We start from the raw sequence: 23,235 nt of genomic DNA on the forward strand, positions 1-23,235 counted from the left end.
TTCTGGGTTCATAGCCCCGCACCTACGGAAAATCGCTCTTCTTTGATACCGCGTGGACATCTACGATTTTTCAGACCTCTGATGCAGGTCTACGCCGACACCGGGTTCCGTTGCCGATGAGGCGTATAGTAATGCTTTCGCATTAATAGTGGCCGATGTTTACACAATGGCAATGTCCAAATCAAACCCTCCGGCATTGCTCCAAGACGCCGAACGCAGGGACTTCACATTGCCAGCGAAGGGATACGCCTGCATCTGTCTCATGATCGTTGCTGAGCGCGATTTCTTGTCAACCTGCAGGCGGCTGATCCCGTCTCTCGACAGGCTCGTGCGATCCCAGCGTCGCTGAAGTATGCGGAGGAATCCGGAGGCTGAAGAACCGCAGTGAACGTCTGCAGCGCTTTCGCCGCGTGGGTGTCAGCTGCGTCGACGCACCAGCTGGTCAGAGGAGACAAGGTGCGGGCACGGAACAGGTATGTATGTACCCTGTGAGGAAGCAGACCACGACCAGCGTTACGCTGAAGTTGATGCACTGGCGCTGCACTGTGTGGGTATGCTGCAGGAAAAATTGGACTCTTTTAAGCTTCCTTTAGTATTCGAACGCGACAGCGCGTTTCCGTGCTGCCAGAGAGTCCACGGGACGACATCGCTCGGACGGCGCGACGCCTTGCCCTCTGGAAACACCTTTGAACGCAACGCCTCTACAGTAATTTTCTCACACATCTCGATGGACACCCGAACTGCACCGTAAGGGAAGGGAGGAAGGTGGGAGAGAAAGAAGAGAGATGTGCCGTAATGCTTAGCTATAACAGTTCAGCAACTGGCTTGTTGGTGAGTGAGACATGAGTCAGTGCGTGGTTTGTGCTTTTTTTGTGTTTGCATATTTGCACGGAATGACTGCTAGTTGGCTACTTCCAGCGTACATTGAGATGGTGGTGAAAATATTTTAATGAAATGGTTTAGGAGGTAGTAGCGGTGGTTGGAGCCCTCAGTCCGGAACCCCATTGGCGTAGGCTGCTGTCCGGGCTCTTTCGATGAGTTGCTTTTGACTCTTTTCTTCCGAGCTGGACAGAGTTGCGAGCGCAGAGACAAGGTTCGCTCAAGCGAAAAGTGACATTAATGAAACCAATGCAGTCATCGGTAAGCTTGCCTGAGCGTTGTGCGCGGCTTAGTAAATGCAAAATCATCTTCCCCTCCTTGCAGAGCAGAGCACGTGCTCTTCTTGTATTGTGGTACTTCTGAGGACCCTCACGCTACTGACGAGTGGTGTCCAGCGGTGCCTCTGGCTGAAATGCAAAGGTGAGCTCTCAGCTATATCTTCAAATAAGTATCCAGCCTAGTTCAGTGAAACTTGCCGCTAATCTAGCCTCCGCGGTGGCTCAGTGGCTATGGCACTCGGCTTCTGACCCGAAAGACACGGCTTCAATCCCGGCCGCGGCGGTCGAATTTCTTTGGAGGCGAAATTCTAGAGGCCCGTGTACTGTGCGGTGTCAGTGCCCAGGTGGTCGAAATTTCCGGAGCGCTTCAGTAAGGTATCCCTCATAGCCTGAGTCGCTTTGGGACATTAAACCCTAATAAACCAAACCTAATCTAGTATAGCAGCTCGGGCAGTGGCACGTCGGGGGCCATATACAACATCTTGCGCAAATAAATGCGCGCCCTAGACATCCCATCTATAGTAGGATAAAATATATAAAAACGGCAGTTGCTAACACTAGGCCGCGGTTCTCTGCGTCCCGTATTACTACGCTTGCCAATAGCAACGGTAGACGAAATCATTTTTTTAATGTTTGACTATACTGTCACAGACAGAATCGGAATCAGAAGGGCTAGGTACATGACATATCAAAGAATCCACATATCAAAAGTCTAGAGCTCATCATTTTTTTCTTGGGATAAGCTTCTTGCTTATGTAACAAGAAATATTTATGCAACCGACCACTTTTTCTTCATGGAGGAGTTATGTGCATGAAGGCTGAATGTGGGCGGAGCTTCACTGCACACTTACGTTGTAACGGACTATAAACGGGCACATTGTTCGAGCGAAAATTTCGCACAGAAATGGCATTTGGGCGGCAAAATTCTTTTATACCACGTTGGTCTGGGTTACTTACCTGATTCGATCAGAAGTCATATATTCACACCGTCTGCGGCGACGACGAAGGAAATTAAACCTCTCTGTCAGCGATCGCACCGGTGGCGCCATCTCGTTTTTCGGGCGAGGAGATTTGCTATGGAGGGGAGTCCGGTTGTTTTGCGAAAGGTTTGAAGACGCTTTTTCAACTGCTTTATCGATGATCATAATAAACGTAGTTTGGCCAAAACCCCACTACATTTAAAGTCTTCGGTGGAGTCTTCAAGCAATCTGCACGGTCAACAAACGAGATGGCCCCACCGGTGCGATCGCTGACAGAACGGCTTGATTTCCTTTGTCGTCGCTCTTGCTCGTCGTCAACCCCATTGGTCTTGCACAATGGGGTCGACCGGCACACGCACTACACATGAGGATGAACCTCGAGCCTCTCGGGCCCAGGTGCGCATGCGTGGCACGGCCGCCAACAGGTGTGAGTGGTGGCAGTATGGGCTGTACTAAAACTCTCCGGTGTATGCATTTTTTCAGTCTAAAAAACGCAAGGAGCCTCAGCCACCTGATGAGTCACTCATCGTGTGGGTGTCTGCGACGTCCTCAACGCCAGCATGCCCCTCGTCCCGACCGAGTGGATGGGGCAGGAGACGGAGAAGCGCCGCCGCAGGTGAGGGAGACTGCTGGATGAGCGCACGTTAATTCACCTTCGCATTCTATCAGAATCACTGGTGCCTGACCATGCGTACAAGCCTGCTAGCAAGCAAATCACTATTGAACGCCTGTGGCGAAAAGTGGTCGTAAAAGCCGAAAAATTACTCTAATGCACTTGTCTGCTGAAGAGCGGAAAATGCGAAGGCCTTTGCCTTTTCCTCTCTTTCTCCCTCCCGATGCGCGTTCGATGCCAGCCGAGGCGGTGCAATTTCGATGCAGGCGAAGTTCTAGAGGTCCGAATACTGTTCGAAATCAGTGCACGTAAAAGAACCCCAGGTGGTCGAAATTTCCGGAGCCTTTCAGTATGGCATCTCTCATATCCTGAGTCGCTTTGGGACGTTAAATCCCCATAAACATTTTCAACCGGCTCGTGCGGCTGGTTGAGGGCAAGGCTGAAGATGCGCGAAGGGCCAGGGGATCCAGGACGGCGCGCCCCGCCGAGCTCCACCGAATATTGTTGCGCATGGAATTGACTTATTATACGGATGAATACTGGGCCGGCCACGGGTAACGGACCAGCCAGCCAAGCGAACGTCCTTCGCGCGTCTTCAGCCTCGTCTTCTGTCAACGCGGTTTCTGCGTGGCGAAAAACAGTGCTCAATATATGTAATGAGTTAGAAAACTAGTCCCAAAATCTACCGTTGCCCTTTAAGGGAATGCGCATCTTTTGACTATCTTCTCATCCTTAACTTTACAGCGCAAGCTGCAACAACTTTGTTATAAGCCATTTAAGGGGCACAAACAGCGGCAGCCGTAACGCATTACGCGTAAGTTTACGCCATAAATAAATGGGTAAATTTGTTTTTGAGGAAAGCAACTTGTGCATTATCTGTTTCATATATTTTGGTGGACGCCTGAACCGTGCCGTAAGGGAAGACATGAAGGTGGGATTGAAAGAAGAAAGAGATGCCCTACTGGAGGTCTCCAGAATATTTTTGACCACCTGGGGATCTTTTTAATTTCTCATTGAGCGGTTCAAGCATCCTCACCTGCAAAGTGAGCCAGGATTGCTCCTTTTCCTCAAAACCCAGAAAGTGTTTCGACCACAAAAAAATTCTGAGGGAACTTAAGTCTGCTTGCGTGGAGGAATGGAAAGCCTAAGTTTTCAGAGAAGCAAAGGTTTTTGAGGAAACGTAACGGTGCAATAGATCTCAAATCTATTCAGAACGCATTAAATCTCTTGAGAACGCATCATAAAACATATTAAAAGCTTTCTAAGCTGTCGTAGAGATGGCGCAAGGTGTCTAAAAAGTGCGAAATTACCGCGAGATTTAAATTCCAAACGTTTTTTTAAGCTGCGCAAAAGTTAGACGCCATTATCCCACTGCCTCAAAAAGGGCTAGAGCAACTGAAGGTACATAGGTCATCGGAGCCCCTGTCACAAGCTAGCCTCAAACATCACATCTCCACATCTCGGTGGACACCTCAATCGCACCTTAAGGAAAAATGTAGTCTCTGAAAGCATACAATCGAAGGTGCATACGTCATTGACCCAAACCCCTGTGGCAAGATAGCCTCCAACTTGACTAGAAAATGAAAGCTATATGCAAAGACAAATACTTGACACACCACCCGAAATGCTGTAGGACGAACGGTTGCTGAAATTTTTGTGACTGGTTTCGGAAAAAAACTCCCACCACAGTGAGTTCGACCAGTGGTGACATCGCTTGGATTTCGTCTGTATCTCCGATGTCTGTAGCTCAAGCCAGCGTCGTCGCTTCGGCGGTCGTGGTTTTGCGCCACACGTCTGTTTCCGTCGTTCTCTCCTATCTGAACGTGGCAGCGATCGTGACTTAGCTCGTGTGTTAAGTCTTCACCCTCAAAATTTTAAGGCGAAAGCCTTTAATGGCTCATACTGTCGTTACCAAGATGTTTTAGCAAATTTGCAAGGGGTTAGCAAGGGGTTCCATGGGCAGAGTGAACCTGTTAATAACCTCTCCAGCCCTCAAACCCAGCGGATAGTCAAGACCATTTCTGCCAATGGGTCAGGACTGCGAAATGAGGGACGCCGTAGTGAGGGTCTCCGGAAATTTCGACTACCTGGGATTCTTTAACATCCACTGACATCGCACAGTACACGGGCCTCTAGAATTTCCGCTCCATCGAAATTCGACCGCCGCGGCTGGTATCGCACCCGCGTCTTTCGGGTCAGCAGCCGAGTGCCATAGGCACTCAGCCACCGCGGCGGCCGCAGTAGATACGAGTGCATTGGGTGTTAAATTAATGGCATGGCGTTGTCGAAAGGACAGCGTGCGGTGACGCCACCGCAGGAGTGCAGATCGCTTTTTTTCAGAAGGCACTGGAACCACCATGAAATTATCAAGTAAAAGGCAATGCAAGTAAAAGGTTCGCATGAAAGGTTCCCAACGTTCTCCCCCGCGAGGCTGAAACCCCCGTATGAGACACAAGTCAAATTTGTGGTTTATACAAAACCCTGAGTCACAAGATCAGTAGAGAAAGCGCCGGGGAAGCAAGCTAGCGATCATCATCCGCGCTACCGCAATCGTGTAATCTCCCATGTGTTTCTATCAAACGAACAATCACTCACTGCCTTAGGGTGATTGCAGACTGTTCCTGTTGTACTAGAGTGCAAACATTACTGTCCATCCATTGTTCGAGTCATTGCCTCCCAAGTGCGCTGTTAATTTTTGAAGTCGCATGCTATAAACAGTGTCAACAAATCATAACATACCATATCATGCTATACTATTTTTGACACCACGTCTAGAGGATGAGGCCGCCGCGGTGGCTCAGTGGTTATGGTGCTCGGCTGCTGACCCGAAATACGCGGGTTCGATCCCGGCCGCGGCGGTTGAATTTCTTTGGAGGAGAAATTCTAGAGGCCCGTGTACTGTGCGATGTCAGTGCACGTTAAAGAACCCCAGGTGGCCGTAATTTCCGGAGCCCTTCACTACGTCGTCCCTCATAGCTTGAGTTGCTTTGGGACGTTAAACCCCAATAAACCAAAAACAAACTTTTGGTCCCCTCGTGAATTATTGCCAGATAATTGAAAACCTAAAGCGCTTTCGACACCGCGTGCTCAGATCTTCGGTCGTTGGACCCACCGCAGTTGCGCCGTTATGCCTCTGATGTCGCGATTGCAGGATCGAATCCTGCATTTTCCTTGGTTCGAAATGCTGAAACACCCGTGTGCTGTGTCATGTGAGTACATGTTAAAAGGACCTTATGCAGTCGAAATTAGTCAGGAGCCGTCGTCTGCAGCGCCTCTAGTTTCAGGGCGTTGCACCTCGCCGTTAGAGCTTCAAAAGTTGTGAACATCCCGTCGGAGACTTATGCAAGCGTGTGCAGCCGCCTATGACGGGGGCAGAAAATCAAGCGGGTGTACGGCAGTTCTCGTGCGTGCGTACGGCATGTCTGACAAGCGTCAACCGTGCGCACAGTTGTGACAGAGCGGCGGCGCGTGTTCACTCGTCCACACGCGCGTCGCTGTCAGGCCGGATCACCGACAGCGACCCTGTCGCCCGAGATGAATGTTCGCGAGGCAAGATGGCGCTCGCCACCTTCCTGAACTCTATTCTGAACTACCTCGCACACACGAGTAAACAATGCCTGGAGAGAATATGTAGAAAAATTCAGGGTGCACTTTGGCTCTCTAAAGTGCTGCAAGCCGAAAGCTTTTCCTGGCGCACTGTTTGTTTTTATTTACTTTCTTATTTTCATTTTTTATTTTTTATTATTGCTGTTTTTCTTATTTTTGTTGTATATTGTTTTATATCTTATATTTATTTTGTTTTTATTTTTGTTTATTTTCTTTAATTTTTTATTTTCTCTTTCTTTGACTTTATTCCTTTTATTCTATTTATGAAACCCATGCATTCACTAGATGCGCCTTTATTCATGCTCGTACCTTGAGCCTTCGTGGCGGAGTGGTAGCGTCTCCGCTTCAAATGCCATAGGCCCTGGTTCGATTCCGACCCTCGGCGCAGTTTCTTTTTAAGCAGTGACGCCGAAAGGCGGACAAATCTGCCGACGCGTCTGCCGACGCCTCTGCTAACTACAGTATGAGGCATTAAAGGCTTTCGCCTTAAAATGGCGCTAAAAATTCTCCTCATGTTTAATCATTACTTCCTGCCGCGTTGGCTCAGCGGCAATAGGGCTCCGCTGCTGTCCCGAGCTGGCGGGTTTCATCTCGGCTGCGCCAGCTTCGTTTCGATGGGGGGGGAAAGACGAGACGCCCTGCGTTCTGTGCGATGTTTGTGCACCTTAAACAACCCCAGGTGGTCGAAATTAATTTGGAGCCCCCCACCCTAATAGCCCATGTTACTTTAGAACGTTAAACCTCTTAAACCAACGCAGCGATTTTTTAATCATCCAATATCTTTGTTCTGTGGCTTCTTGAAGTTTGCACAATAATATTTCCTTATCCATAAAACATATGTAGGGGAATGTTGTCTCAGTTAGTGGATTAGTTTGTGTAGAATGCCGCGTTGAATGTTTGTCGTTATAAGCCATTTCTTCTTTAATATAAAGACCCATAAGGTTTGCGGAAAAACTTACCATGAATCATGCTTTAAGAATTCACTTTGTACGAACTCGCTACAAGCGTAAAACTCCTGTAAAAAATTCAGGGACCTCCCGACAATATACATCCAGTTGTTAGTAGCCAAAGTTGAAAAAAAAATGCAGTAGTGCAAGTAGGCGAAGGCGCCGACTTTTTCGTGATAAATTTTTGGTGCTTCTGAATTATTTTTATCGACAAACATAATTCCAGCTCCCCTCTTTCCAGTCATCACATAATGACATACAGAATTACTAGGTAAATCTAAAATGTCGACCAGCCACCCACTGCATGATCTTTTTTAAAAGCACAGCCATAAGAGCGCACGCCTTACTTTTTTCCTGAGCGTCGTGCAGAAATACGTTTTAGCGCCTTAAAAAATGTTCTTCGATGTAGCATAGAGACTAATCAACTCGCGCAGCTTGAAGTAATTGAATGCGCTGCTATAATGTTCAATGAGCACATTGAATTTCAGCCTCCCGCAGTGGCCGAGTGGCTAAACGGTCAGACGAGCTACTAACGGTTTCCAGGAATTTCACCATACAGTTCTGGTAAGTGCTATAACTGGTACAGGAAAAGGCACACACACACACACACACAAACACGCGCGCACGCACGCACGCACGCATGCACGCGCGCGCGCGCGCGCGCACACACACACACACACACACACACACACACACACACACACACACACACACACACACACACACACACACACACACACACACACACACACACACACACACACACACACACACACACACACACACACACACACACACACACACACACACACACACACACACACACACACACACACACGCACGCACGCACACACACACACACACACACACACACACACACACACACACACACACACACACACACACACACACACACACACACACACACACACACACACACACACACACACACACACACACACACACACACACACACACACACACACACACACACACACACACACACACACACACACACACACACATATACGCGCGCTCGCGCGCGCGCGACGTAATCTGCGCGCCATCGCAGTGTGGTCCTTGTTTATCCGTCCTCAAGTTTGTACCCGTTGTTGCGCCTGAACCCTCATTCCGCTGGCCTCTCTGGGAACCAGAGCCGTGCGCCCGCCGTCGCGCAAAGCAAGCCCTGACTCGCCGCCATGGCACAGCTTGCAACGAGTCATCCTGGCTCGCCGGCGCACACCCTTTCACCTCCTCCTCACTAGCGTCGGCTCGAGCCAATCCGAACGGTGGCCTGTGGAGTGACCTTATTGGAGCAGAGGAACGCCTGGTGCAGAGGAACGCAACGGTCACCGGCGGCTGTAAGAACAGAGCCGCGCTGAGACGCAGCGGCAGACGGGCCGCAGACGCGCCATCGTGCCAGAGAGACGCTCTGCGCAGGGCCTCGTCCTAGCAAGATGGCGCTGTCCTAGCCCGTTGTGCTCTCGGCCCTCGTTTATATGATGTAAAAAGCCTTCTAAATACTGTACATCAACGTCCGTTCACTCACCGTCGCATCGGCCGTTCTTCGCTCAGCTCTGCTTAACAGAGGCATCGGGCTGAGACACTCCATGTCACAACAGTGGTGGCAGCGGTGGGATGCCCAAATCACAACACTGTGCAGCCGACAGCGTCTTGTGATCTATTTGAACATAGCATGTTGTGCCTGCTCTCGCGCAAAGGACGAATGACAGGAGCTATATCGCGCCACACAGTCAAGGATTTGTACCGCTCCTTTACAGTGACGAAATACGCGCATAAGCATCGAATCGGCGTTGGCAAAATAGCTTCCCCTCCCTCTTTGGTGACTGGGGTCTCTTTTTTCTCTTTCTCTGGTATCGTGCAGGAGATGCCTAGCCGCTCCACCGGCCCGCTGTACCAGTTCTTGTTCGACCACCTTGAAAACAGTACATTCGGGGAGCGGCTCCGGTGGCGTGCAGCGGGCGTCTTCCAGCTACTGTGGAGGCACGGACACACTCCAGGGAAGAAGACTGTGCCATGTTCATGGGGCGGCTTTTTCTTCGTGCGCGTCTAGTGCTATGTGTGGAAAGGTAGGAAAATAATGATGACTGTGGCACTAAGGATCACTGTAATAGAGATAAAGTTAACTGATAACATGCGTTGAACACGTACGGCTGGTACCGGCCCATTTCCTCGTTACACGGGGTCCCAGCTGAAGGAAATCGAGGCTTCTAAAAAGACGGGGCGTTAAGCCCGAGCGAAATTGACAGTACCGTGGGGAGTCAGTCGCTTGGCCTAGCCTGCCCAGTATATTTCCAGCCAGCCTAGGTTATACTGAAAAGCTAGCTTTTCATCTCGTGGAAGACTGAAGAGCTTCTTTAGGGGAGGAGATTTTAAGGCGAAAGCCTTAAATGCCTCATTACTGTCGTTAGCAGACGCGTCGGCGGCCGTGTTGGAAGATTTGTCCGCCTTGGTCAAATGTTTCGGGGAATCCCCCAAGGGGAGTAGATTTGTAATAAGGGAGCAATTACTCATTGACATCCACCCGAGCGCAGCCATACGGCTACAAAGGAAATCTATACAGCTTTCTCAGAAACTTCGTAGTTAAAGAAAAATTCGTCCTGGTCCGGGGTTCGAACCCGGGACCACCACTTCACCTGAGCAGTCGCTCTACCAATAGAGGTAACTAGGACGGCAAGCTTATGGTAGGGCAAGAGCGAATTGATCAATAACTCGAAGTTGGAACTGTGTTGGTCAAATGTTTAGGGGAATCCCCAAAGGTGGAGTAGATTTGTAATAAGGGAGTAATTACTCATTGACATCCACCCGAGCGTAGCCATACGGCGACACAAGAAAGCTATACAGCTTTCTCAGTCGTCCTGGTCCGGGGTTCGAACCCGGGACCACCGCTTCACCGGAGCCGTCGCTCTACCATTTGAGCTAACCGGGACGGCAAGCTTATGGTAGGGCGAGAGCGAATTGATCACTAACTCGAAGTGGGGACTGTGTTAGTCAAATGTTTAGGGGAATCCCCCAAGGTGGAGTAGATTTGTAATAAGGGAGTGATTACCCATTGACATCCACCCGAGCGCAGCCATACGGCTACAAAGGAAAGCTATACAGCTTTCTCAGAAACTTCGTGCTTAAAGAAAATTCGTCCTGGTCCGGGGTTTGAATCCGGGACCACCGCTTCACCAGAGCAGTCGCTCTACCAATTGAGCTAACCGGGACGGTAAGCTTATGGCAGGGCGAGAGCACTCACGCACACGCACGCACACGGACACACACACACACATACACACACACTTACACACACATACACACACGCACATCACATGAAGTAATCTGTGCGCAATCGCCGAGTGTGGTCCTTGTGCCTGAACCCTAATTCCGCTGGCCTGTCTGGGAACCACAGCCGTCCGCCCGCCGTCGCGCACAGCAAGCCCGCACTCGCCGCCATGGCACGGCTTGCAACGAGTCATCCTGGCTCGCCGGCGCAGACCCTTCCTCCTCCTCCCCACTAGCGTCGGCTGGAGCCAATCCGAACGGTGGCCTGTGGAGTGACCTTACTGGAGCAGAGGAACGCCTGGTGCAGAGGAACGCCACGGTCACCGGCGGCTGTAAGAACAGAGCCGCGCTGAGAGGCAGCGGCAGACGGGCAGCAGACGCGCCATCGTGCCAGAGAGACGCTCTCCGCATGTCCTCGTCCTAGCCCGTTGTGCTCTCGGCCCTTGTATGTATGATGTAAAAAGCCTCGTAAATACTGTACATAAAAGTCCGTTCAGGCACTGTCGCATCCACCTTTCTTCGCTCAGCTTTGCTCAACAGGGACAGCGGGCTGAGACGATCCATGTCGCAACAGTGGTCGCAGCGGTGGGATGCCCAAATCACAACACCGTGCAGCCCACAGCGTCTTGTCGTCTATTTAAACATAGCCTGGTGTCCTTCCTCTCGCGCGAAGGGCGAATGACAGGAGCGATATCGCGCCACGCAGTCAAGGATTTGTACCGCTGCTTTACAGTCACGAAATACGCACATAAGCATCAAATCGGCGTCGGCAAAATAGCTTCCCCTCCCTCTTTGGTGGCTGAGGTCTCTTTTTCTCTTTCTCTCATATCGTGCAGGAGATGCCTAGCCGCTCCACCGGCCCGCTGTACCAGTTCTTGTTCGACCATCTTGAAAGCGGTACATTCGGAGAGCGGCTCCGGTGGTGGGCAGCGGGCGTCTTCCAGCTACTGTGGAGGCACGGCAACGGTCGGACAGCTTCCAGGGAAGAAGAGTGTGCCATGTTCGTGGTGCGGCTTTCTCTTCGAGCGCGTCTACTGCCATGTGTGGAAAGGTAGAAAAATAATGACTGTGACACTAACGATCATTGTGATAGAGATAACGTTAACTCATAACATGCGTTGGACACGTAGGGCTGCTGCTGGCCCATTTTCTCGTTACACGGGGTCCCAGCTGAAGGAAATCAAGGCTTTAAAAAGACGGGCGCGTTCAGCCCGAGCGAAATTGGCAGTACCGTAGGGAGTCAGTCCCTGTGCCTAGCCTTCCCAGTATATTTCCAGCCAGCCTAGTTGATACTAAATAGCTAGCTTTTCATCTCGTGGAAGACTGAAGAGCATCTTTAGGGGAAGGAGATTTTTGTCCCACCTCCCGTAGACGCGCGATGCACATTTATGACGGCCGCTTCCGCTGCGGTCTGGGAGCAACGCGTTACCCGGGTTCACTTTCGAAACACAACGCGTCAGCAGTTGCTGCCGCATCTCCCGCGACAAACTCGAACGCCCGTCGTGGACAGCGCTTCTTAGACTTCTTTGAGAGCGCGCATGGGGGCGATGCCGTCACGTGGTGTGTTTTTTTTATTTCGCAGGAGGCTTCTTACAGGACGCAAAAAAAAAGCAACGCAAAGCATACCTTGCTGTAAACATTCCAGCTGTTTGTTTTTCAAGGTTGTCTACAACTTTCATTCTGGCACTTTGTTCCTGAAGCCAGTAGTTAAAGGGACAGTGAGGAGAGCTCTATTAATATTGTTTATAGCAAAATCTGATAGTTCGGCATTTCATGGCTTTGTTGGCACTTGGCCGGCAGCGAAAGATGCATTTATTTCTAAGAAATTTGGATTCGAAGTTGAAAAGTTTTTCACGCCGCTCTGATTCAAACTTAGGATTCTCTTATGACGACACAGGACTAATTGACGTCAAACATGACGTGCACATGACGTAACGCAGACTCCGTGATTTCTGACAACCAGCAGAGCGGCCTAGCAGCAGCCGAAGAGAAAGCTACCGCCGGCCGCACGTTGAAGGCATCTATCGGCTATTGCGGCCGTCGCTACCGTCGCTTTGTTTACGTTTGCACCGGCGTTTTGCCGGCGTTACGATGGATCCCGTTCTCGAAGTCGTCAACGAAGTTCTCGCAAACAGACAGCTTTAGCATACCGTGTACCTTGTTACCGTTAGCGTAATACCGGGAGCCCGCCTACCGCCGGTGAGCAGGCACTGATTGGTCCCAATGCTGCAGGCGCGCGCGTAGCTGCTGGGTACCTGGCGCCATCTGGCGACGTCAAGAAGATTTGCGCATGCATTGGCTGCGCCTCAGTGATTCGTGGCTTCTCGTGTCCCAGTGTTACTAGAAGCATTGGTTCTAGCAACACTGTTTTGTCCTATCACGTCATCACGCTTGTACTTCCGAGTTTGGCCTGTGGCGGCGATAACTGTCTTTTGCGCCATCACCATTGAGCTACCGCGGGGGCGTCCGTGAAGATAATATTATACACTTTATGAACAGTAATGAGAGCAATACGTAGCGTAATTGTTATATTTTTTGTTGGAAGAAAGTTCAGATGCCTTAACCGCATGCCGTCGGTGGGATCCAAACCCAAGACCTCGAGATTTTGCATCCGATGCTATTGGTAGAGCACTGGACGTGAAAGTCGTTTATCTTGCAAGTAACCGTTTCCTCTGCGGTTTCGCCGTGCTTTCTCATCATTTCTTCTAACGCTTCAAGAAAGGCAAGCTGCCACAGTGCTGCTAGTGGCGCGCCTCTGGCCAGTTTTATTTATTTGTTTGTTTCATTTGGTGGTCATCCCTGTTTCTTTGCGCTCCTATTTTCCATGATAAAAAACATACTTGCCCACACGAAGATATAACCACCCTCCAAGCAGTCCTTAATTTGTACGTTGAGTGCTGGTAATGAAGTTTAATTGCTGTGCCATGCCCTTTCCTTGATAAGCAGCTTTCTCTTGATTTATCGGGAAGGAAATGCGCATAACTGGACAACTGAAACACTCAGTGAAAAAAAAATTCACAAACGCTAGCTGGCTAGCTGACATCTCTTATTGCTGTAGGTTTTTTTTTTTTTCTAAAGCCATACTTAAGGTGCCCTGCAAACGGATTATGGTGGTTCAGGAAACCCCGCCAATTATTTTAGGCAGATACACGCTCTTCTCGGCATAGTGATACTACAGTGTTAGCGGATACCATAAAGAGGCGCATCATGTTATAAGGGCTCCGGAAATTTCGGCCAGGGTAAGGTCGCAGCTATATCCTCAAATAAGTATCCAGGCTAGTTGAGTGAAACTTGCCGCTAATCTAACCGCTGCGGAAGCTCAGTGGTTATGGCACTCGGCTGCTGACCCAAAAGACGCGGCTTCAATCCCGGCCGCGGCGGTCGAACTTCTTTGGAGACGAAATTCTAGAGGCCCGTGTACTCTGCGATGTCAGTGTACGTTAAAGAACCCCAGGTTGTCGAAATTTCTGGTGCTTTTCCCTACGGCGTCCCTCATAGCCCGAGTCGCTTTGGGACGTTAAACCCCCATGAACCAAACCAAGCTAATAAAATGAATAACTAATCCACAGATAAGTGACAGTTACTGCGCCATGTCCTTTCCATGAAGACCAGCTTTCTCTTGATTTTGAGGAAAGGAAATGCACATAAGTGGACGCCAGGAGCACTGAGTCAAACAAAAAAACATAAATGCTAGCTGACATGTTTTAGGCAGCGGTACATGTTTTCTTTCTATAGCCGTGCTTGAGGTGGCCTCCGGCCAAATCAGCCAGTTATCAAAAACTAGACTGTCATACATACTTAGTGCAAATGGGTACTGGCGTTTCAGGAAAGCCCGCCACTGATTTTCAAGAACAGTTTTTTTTTTAGGCAAATAGACGCTCTTCTCGGCACAGTGATACTGGTATTCGCGAACACCAGAAAAGCGGCACAATGTTATACTGCTAAAATGAATAATTCATCCACAGATAAATGAGAGTTACTGCGCGGTGTCGTTTCCGCAGTTCTCTCTTGACATCCAGGCGCTCGTTGAGGAGAACGCGCATGAAATATCATCCATAACAAGCAGGCTTTACGAACAGGAGGACAGGGCACGTCGTTCTAACCTTTTGTTCTTTGGACTAACCGATGAAGAACAAGAAACGTGGTCGGAATCTGAGGACTCAGTCGTAAATTTCTGTAGTACTAAACTGAACATTGAAATTACACCTACAGACATCGAACGGGCGCACCGGCTGGGAACATTTGATTCTAACAAAACTAGGCCTACTGTAGTAAAATTCGCACGCTTCAAGACTAAAGAACAGATACTTTCTAACGCAAACAAGCTGAAGAACACGGACTACCGCATAAGCCAGGACTACTCACTGAAAACCCGTACCGCACGGAAACATCTCGTCGAATATGGAAAGGCACAACCGAAAACATTTAAGCTGCGTCATAACAAACTCATTATCAACAACAAAGCGTACATATTTAACCATACTATGCAGAAAGTCGTCCCAATAACCCCGTAGCTAGACCGCAACACCAGCACGACTCATAATACGAATGCCGTATCATTTCTGTACACTAACATAAGAAGTTTACTACCCAAGCTTGACACACTTCGTAGCCTAATCGGCACGACGGAAAGCAAGCTTATCATATTAACTGAAACATGGTTAAACTCAACCATCCACGACACAGAAATTCTTTCATTTTTTCCTGAATTCAATATCTTCCGGCGTGATCGCGAAAATAGGCGCGGCGATGGTGTACTCATAGCTACCCACCACTCCCTCCACTGCACTCTAATTAACATCACTTCTTCTTTAGAAGCCGTGTTTGTAATATGCAACATTTCATAGCCACCCATTATTATCGGAACTTTCTATCGAGCCCCAGACGCAGATCCCTCGTTTTCTGAACACTTCTACAACGCCGTTTACTTTTTAACATCGTCATACCGCCAAGCCTCCATTTTCCTGTTTGGTGATTTTAACTTTCCTGCCATCACATGGTCTGACGTCACATTAACAACAGCTAAAAATAACGCCGAAAGCGATTTCGTTAATTCATGCCTTACATTCGGGTTATCCCAGCTTGTTTCCATCCCTACTAGAGAAGATAACCATTCCGCGAACATACTAGACTTAGTGCTCACTTCCCACCCCGACAACATATCTTCCCTTACGTATCTACGCGGCATTAGTGATCACAAAATAATACAAGCCACGATCTACTGCCAGCTACCTCATACCAAAAAAGCTAAGAAGAAACTAACACTTTATCATAAAGGGGATTACGCAAAATTAAATGATAAGTTATCTGAGTTTAGCACGTCGTATCTAGCAGATTTCACCACTCGTTCCATTGAAACCAACTGGTCGCTTTTCAAGCACAAAATGCACGAACTGATCGATGCACATGTTCCCACTATAACCGTAACCGAAAGATCAATGTCCCCCTGGTTCAACAGCTAAGCGCTTAAACACTCCTTCCGCTTGGGAAAAATACCACACCACTGACAAAACGCTTCAATCACTGATCACTAGAATTAAGCGCACCTTCTATTCAAATACATTGCCTAATATGCTACTCACAAATCCTAGACAATTCTGGAAAATTATTAACCCAACCCAATCCAATCCCTTATCTGTTCTCGACGAACACAACAATCCTATTCCTGATGCGGCAGTGCCTCAAGCTCTAAATTCCGTATTTTCATCCGTATTTACTAATGAGCCTGATGATAACCTCCCGGATTTCCCGCAATACAATCACCCAGTCATGCCTGCCATTACCTTTGACGCTATTGGCATCGAGAATTTAATAGACAACCTTAAGGTCTCATCCTCAGCCGGTGTCGACGGGATCAACTCCAAACTACTCAAGAACACAAAAAATATTACAAGCCTAATACTCTCGTACATATTTCAGCAATCATTATCATCTGGAGTGGTGCCACAGGACTGGAAGGTAGGCAAGGTGATTCCAGTACCAAAAAAAAGGTTTGCCATCTTCATGCAAGAGCTATCGTCCCATATCACTCACAAGCATTTGTTCGAAGTTAATGGAACATGTAATTTACTCTCACATCGTCAATTTCCTTATATCAGTAAATTTCTTTCATCCGTGGCAGCACGGTTTCCGAAAAGGTATGTCATGCGACACTCAACTAGCTCTCTTCGTTAATGACGTTAGTACTAACCTAGCCCTTAACATACCAGTGGATGCATTATTTTTGGATTTTGAGAAAGCTTTCGACAAAGTTCCCCATAGACGGCTTTTTCTTAAACTTTCACGACTGAAGCTTAACCCTCTCATTCTTGATTGGATACGAAGCTTCCTCACTAACCGTCAACAGTTCGTACATGCTAATGGACACCCTCCCCCTTGCACCCCGTTGTTTCTGGTGTGCCACAAGGCACAGTACTCGGCCCTTTGCTTTTCTTAATCTACATTAATGACTTGCCTACTGGTATCACTTCAAACATGCGATTGTTTGCAGATGACTGCGTAATCTACCGGCCTATCACTAACACCAGCGATCCCGAAATATTGCAAGCAAACCTGGACTACATCGAATCTTGGTGCAGCAAATGGCTCATGTCTTTAAACACTAATAAAACATCGTTAATTACATTTCATCGTAGGCAGTCCTTTGTTTCACCAAATTACTATATCTCTGGCTCCGTAATTTCCGCTGTTGAATCTTGTAAATACCTTGGTGTCACCATTTCTAATTCCCTGAACAGGGCGTCCCACATTTCTAACATTACTAAAGACGCCAACCGCGTGCTCGGTTTTTTACGTCGTAACCTGCGTCTAGCACCTCCTTCTATAAAACAGCTTACCTACATAACACTCGTCCGTCCCAAATTGGAGTACGCATGTGCAGTTTGGGACCCTCATCAGTCAAATCTTTCTCTCGCCTTCGAATCCATTCAAAATCGTGCAGCAAGATTCATTCATTCGAACTACTCCTATCATTCTAGTGTCACTAATATGAAGTTGCAATCTAATCTTCCATCCCTCGATTCGCGACGTAAAATAGCCAGACTATTCCTTTTTCACAAGTTTTACCACTCATCACTTGGAAGCTGTGTCATCGTCCCTGCACATCGAGCCTCTCACCGCCTTAACCACGGCAAAGCAGTCTACCCGCCATCAGCACATGCCACTGCGCATCTGAACGCTTTTTTCGTTAAGACAGCAAAAGACTGGAATCACCTTCCTGCCGAAGCAGTTCGCCACATTCATCCAGACCGCTTCAAGTCATTCATCGAAAGAATAACATCACGCCTGTAATAAGCCCACCCCTCATGTAATACCCCATCTGGGGCATTTGAGGTATAATAAATAAATAATAAATAACTGGACAGCTGCAGTTTTAACTAGAGATATGCACCAGGTTGCAATTCGAGGTTTGTAGCTGGCCATTAGTGCAATGGCCATATTAGTTTTTAAAAACGAAATTACTTTCGGCACTGTGGCTCAATAAATTCTGGCCAATTCGAGCGCATTTCGAGCTCACGCTCAGCAATGTCCATATAACCGCGTCAACCTGTGGCGCATGTGCCACGTGACACTTCTTGTCCAGCCTGCACTGCGGTGCTCACCGTTCCTCGCTGCACCAGCCAAGGCAGAGGCAGGGGTGGACACGTGACATGTGCGTCAGGAGTGACGCAGCTTGATGGGGGCTGCACAGTCACGTCATACGTGATTTCACGCTAAAATAGTCTGCTTTGTTCAAGCCGGACAGAGGAAACTACGATCGGAATCTCGGGGGTGGTCTGTGTCTGCTGTCTGATTTGAAACACGTTAATCAAAGCTCGTTTTTATACTGCGATGCCTTTGAACCGTAAAATATCTTCATTACCCTATTCTAACGTGCATCAGATACTCATGAGTAGTAGCTGCACGTGCTGCGCTAAAAGTCTATATATATATATATATATATATATATATATATATATATATATATATATATATATATATATATATACGCTGAGCTTTTCGAAGCGTACTTGCGGTTTTTTGTAGCGAACGCTACACTACTATAGCTGGGGCTCATTTCGCCGCGGTGGCTCAGTGGTTATGGTGCTCGGCTGCTGACCCGAAAGACGCGGGTTCGATCCCGGCCGCAGCGGTTGAATTTCTTTGGAGGAGAAATTCGAGGCCCGTGTACTGTGCGATGTCAGTGCACGTTAAAGAACCCCAGGTGGTCGAAATTTCCGGAGCCCTCCACTAAGGCGTCTCTCATAGCCTTAGTCGCTTTGGGACGTTAAACCCCATAAACCAAACCAAACCCCGCATTTCACGTGAGCCTGCGAATGACCATGAAACGACCTCGAGATAAGTCTTGGCTAGTGTTGCAATGCATATACACTTAACCATGTGTAGGCCACTTAATGGACCACCTCTGACCTTCAACTTTGACCCTGACCTTTGACCTTGAACTTTCGCATTAAATTTTCACTTTGTAATTGGTCGACAGACGTAGTAAGAAAGCACCTTGTCACGTGTTTCAGTTCACAGTTGTGAGGTCAGGTATGGGGCATATATAACCAGAGCTGTGCGCTTGACTTAGACGCTATGGAGGAAGGAGAGCGCGCTGAGGAGCGTACGTGTTTCACTACATCTTCGAACATTGCAGCAAGCCGCTTCTGACCACCTGGCATAGAGCTTGCTTATGTGGCCGTCGCTACGTGAAACGATGTTTGGCAGAGTTCAATCACTGCCTAACTTTTCGTATCCGATTGTAATCCGCATGCAATTTCATAACTGTTTTCATGGGAAAAAAAAAACCTTAAAATCAGCCAATTACGGTACGTGATTAGTGCCTCTGTCATTACATACTGAGATCTACCGTTTCCTGAAACAAAAAGTAGTTTGAAACAGACATTGACGATGAGTACTCAGTACATACCAGGTCATTTTTTTTCAACGTTCAGAGATTTCCTTTTAAACTGATATACAACAGTGTGGTCTGTGCAGGTGCATTGTACAGCAGGGCAGCCATTACATGCGTCAATATTATATTGCGAAATTAAAGGACGTCTGCATCAAAGATGAGCCCAGTTTTTAATGTTTTTTTCTTCATTGGCAAAGACGTTCGAGATATATATACGTATCTGAAAGCTCATTGAGTTGTCTTTCTCGCGTTGCACGTTTATATATTGGTGTCACCTGAATTTATAATGAAACAGGCACATTTATATAATGGTGGACTTGAATTCATAATGCAACACATAGACACGCCATTTACGTATTTTGCGATGTAAATGCAGTTAACGTGACATCGGCGACGTTACTATGCGCATGGATGTTCTATAAATATGCAATGCGGAAGGCTAACTCATCATGCTTTGAAGTGCATAATTTTGATGGTCGACATTTCGAACCCCATTGGCCTGTAAGGAAAATGAAAGAAAATGTGCTCAGCTTCGCGATATAATCTTACCGTTTAATCAAACAATAAAAGGTTATTAGTTAATTTGCTACTTAATCATTTAATCATTGGGGCGGTTTTCCCCCCTGTGACCGCCTTGTTGCTGAGCAATCCAGCTGCACAGACCACACCGAAGTTTCGCTCGTAGTGTTTAAAAGAAGAATCTGCAAACGTTAAAAGAAAATCACTCTGTATAGTATATTAGCTTGTGTACGATGTAGTCTGCAAATTTCTTGTCACACCTTTTCAGAGTCGGCGCTGTCCTCTGGACGTGGTGCCCTCAGTTCGACCAATGGTGCCCGGCGGTGCCTTCCGCTGAAATGCGAAGGTGAGTTTGCAGCTACTTTTGCAGCGGCAATTGCTCGACATATCTTCGCCAATGTGAGCCGTCAAGGGCGTAGCGTTCTGTCGCTGGCTGAAGTTCTTGCCCGCTATTTGTGGGCTATGGTTAAACTCAAGTTATAACAATGTGGCACCAGAGTAAGCTTGCTGCACGAAAGGAGCAGAGAAAAGTGCCCAGTGTGGTGGCTTCCCCTTGCGGCATGTGTGCGTGTAAGTCGAACATACATTTCTTTTGGCTCGTAAGAACCCTTTGCATAACCGGGCCACTGGCAAAGCCCTACGAGACTCGAATGTTTGACTGCACGCACCGACAAATTGTCGCCGCCATCTAAATGAGTGCTTCAAGATAATAGCGCATCATTTGGCATTTACTGTGCGTGCGCTAACCTCTAAGGAATGCAACAATTACAGCAACTGCACCCACCGCTGAGGTTGTTTACATAGCTGTGCACAAACACTACTGCTCGTTTGCTCGGCATGAAATGCAAGATGGGCTCTCGGCTTCTTAAATATTATCTACGATTGCTCTGCTGGGTTAGTTTTACTCGTTTACACACTACGATAACACTGCAATTATCTCCGATCGATGATGCTATCGCCTGATTGGGTACACGCTTCGCGTACGTTGCGCCAGTACGATGCGCCGGAAGCGCCGGTCGTACGCTTCGCGTACGAGCGGCGCATCCGACTAATTGTATCTGCTTCCTCCGATGTCACCAATACTTGACTTTAAGTCGCTTTTCCTGAATCTACGTTCGGACACCACTTGCGTTCAAGAAACCGGCCTAATTCGTTGTCTACGGTCGACACCGACGACTGCTGCCGGCTGGCGCCTTCATCACATGCTCTGCAGACCGGATCACATCGGCACTTCTCCCCTGCTGTACGCGCGTCCTGCGATGTAGGCGGTCGTGGCTTTGAGTTCACTCTACTCGGCACTACGCTGGACGGCTACTTGCAAGCTCTAAAAACATGAATGCGTGCTCTCCGCAATCGCCGAAATCGTACACACGAATCCGGCGATCTCGCTAGGCCTCGTCACGAAAATGGCCGACGATCTGCCGTCGACCGAAATTTAGGAATCCTGATTACTGTTAAAATGCGAAGACATGAAATGCAGCCGCATCGTTTCGCTCCTTTCGGTGCGGATAACGTAAACGCAAGCACTGTTTTTCAGGCCAGGCTTTCGCTCGGCCCCACAAGCCCAGAGACGGCGGAGAGCGGCGAGCGATTCTACGCACTGAGCTGGAAGCACATCTTCGCTGGTGCACGCACGTAGCTATGTCACCATGGCTAGCATGAGGTCCAATAAGTTTTAAAATTTTTAAGTTTTTAGTACGCCATCAAAACACGCCCTTAACCGCACTCTTCTTGTTCCCACTAAGCTCAATCTTTACACTAATAGAGAGTTTTAGCAGAGCGGGTTTACTGTCCGCTCCGCTCGCAGTTCCCAGCGGAGCCACAGCGGAGCGTCGCGCAAGAGTAGAATTTTAGCGCAGCGTCTTCCCCGTCCGCTCAAGCGAGGCGACTCGTTGCGCCTCCTAGTGGTGGTAACTGGACTTGCCAGAAAATGGTTATAAGTAAGCCTCTCTGATATATGCGTGAATAAATAAATGATAGCTGTTCACGTTTGCTGTATGCTTTCTGGTAGCAACAGTGATTTGGTTTTAGCAGTGAAGCTTTCGTATTACAAAAAAAAAATTAAATGTCTGCCACTGCGAGAGCCAAGCCAAGACCACGCAAGTCACCCCTCGCAACGTGCGCGTGTACGCATTTGTAGCGTTGTCTAGCGTGTGCATTCATCCTCTGCGCGTGCGAGCGTCGATCGTGATCGAGTTACGTTCGCAAGTTATCCGACACCGCCTGCAATCTGTTCGCCCTGCCAAAAAGTATCCGGCAAGACCAGCGCTGGCGGCCGCCATGTTGAATGTTTACGTTTGGTTCGGCTAGCGCGAGCCCAGAAGGCTTTGCGCGAGGCCCGCTCGTCGGCCCGCTCCGGACTCCGCTTGGCTCGCGCGGGTGCGGGGCGGAGGAGCCGTTCCGCTCGCGCGCTCCCGTCTGAGCGCTTCGCGCATGCGCAGTAGCGCTCCCGCTAGCTCGCTGAGCGGAGCGAGCGCACAAACACGCTCAGCTAAAGCTCTCTAATTCCGAAAAAAAAAGTGGTACTTTTGCGGGAGCAGTAACAAGTGAATTACGGACTACTGCTACTTCGATCACCCGCGAAAGTACCTGGGGTAAGAGACATCTCTGCTCACATTTCGGAAGTGATGGCAGACGACGTTGCTCCGTGTATGGCCTTGTGACGTCACGAGAGCATTCAATATGGCGGTCGCTGCCGGTGGGAGGAGTTTACGGTGTCAGTTTTGAGCGCATTTTATGGAACATAAAGCGTGTCCTGGGCACCCAGATTTTGGAAATTGATTCATAGGCTCCTGTATTAGTTCCTGAAGTATAAAACTGCAATATGAAGAACGACCATGTGTTGTGTTGTGTCGTGTCGTGTCGTGTCGTGTCGTGTTGTGTTTAGTGGCGCATAAGCATCTAAGGCTATCATGCGCCAAGCTCAAGAACGACCATGTTGAGGCCCCCTTAAAGTGTTTCCATCGATAGCAGCGAACAGTTAAGACTCCCGTAGAAACCAGTGGAGAACGCTTTTGACGATGGGAAAAATGTTAATATAATAAAAGATTCAAGACTGCCGTCGAGCGATCTGCGCATATATTGATCGCTATAATGAAATTTTCATGATATCAAAAAATGGTGTTGATAAAATGTTTTCCGCTCAAAAATGCAGTTGTGCAGAATTGGTGGGTATGGTTTCGCTTAAACGTGGTGACCGTTCTCGATTGACTAATCTTGTCACAGAGAA

At 48.4% G+C, this 23,235-nt stretch overlaps 1 protein-coding gene across 1 annotated transcript in view; it reads left to right on the forward strand.

Moving 5' to 3' along the window:
* Positions 1–327: 327 nt before the first annotated feature.
* LOC149347831 (uncharacterized) overlaps positions 328–23,235 on the forward strand; it is a 40,052-nt gene continuing 17,144 nt past the window's right edge. The window contains exons 1-6 of the mRNA XM_089587534.1: positions 328–473; positions 1,065–1,140; positions 1,209–1,299; positions 9,189–9,393; positions 11,428–11,642; positions 20,275–20,352. Of these exons, the coding sequence (XP_089443660.1) occupies positions 1,292–1,299; positions 9,189–9,393; positions 11,428–11,642; positions 20,275–20,352 (506 nt within the window). The 5' untranslated portion in view covers positions 328–473; positions 1,065–1,140; positions 1,209–1,291. The remainder of the gene's footprint in view (positions 474–1,064; positions 1,141–1,208; positions 1,300–9,188; positions 9,394–11,427; positions 11,643–20,274; positions 20,353–23,235) is intronic.

Source organism: Amblyomma mixtum, chromosome 4 (assembly GCF_055824585.1).
Source record: "Amblyomma mixtum isolate Tamu chromosome 4, ASM5582458v1, whole genome shotgun sequence".
NCBI lineage: Eukaryota > Metazoa > Arthropoda > Arachnida > Ixodida > Ixodidae > Amblyomma > Amblyomma mixtum.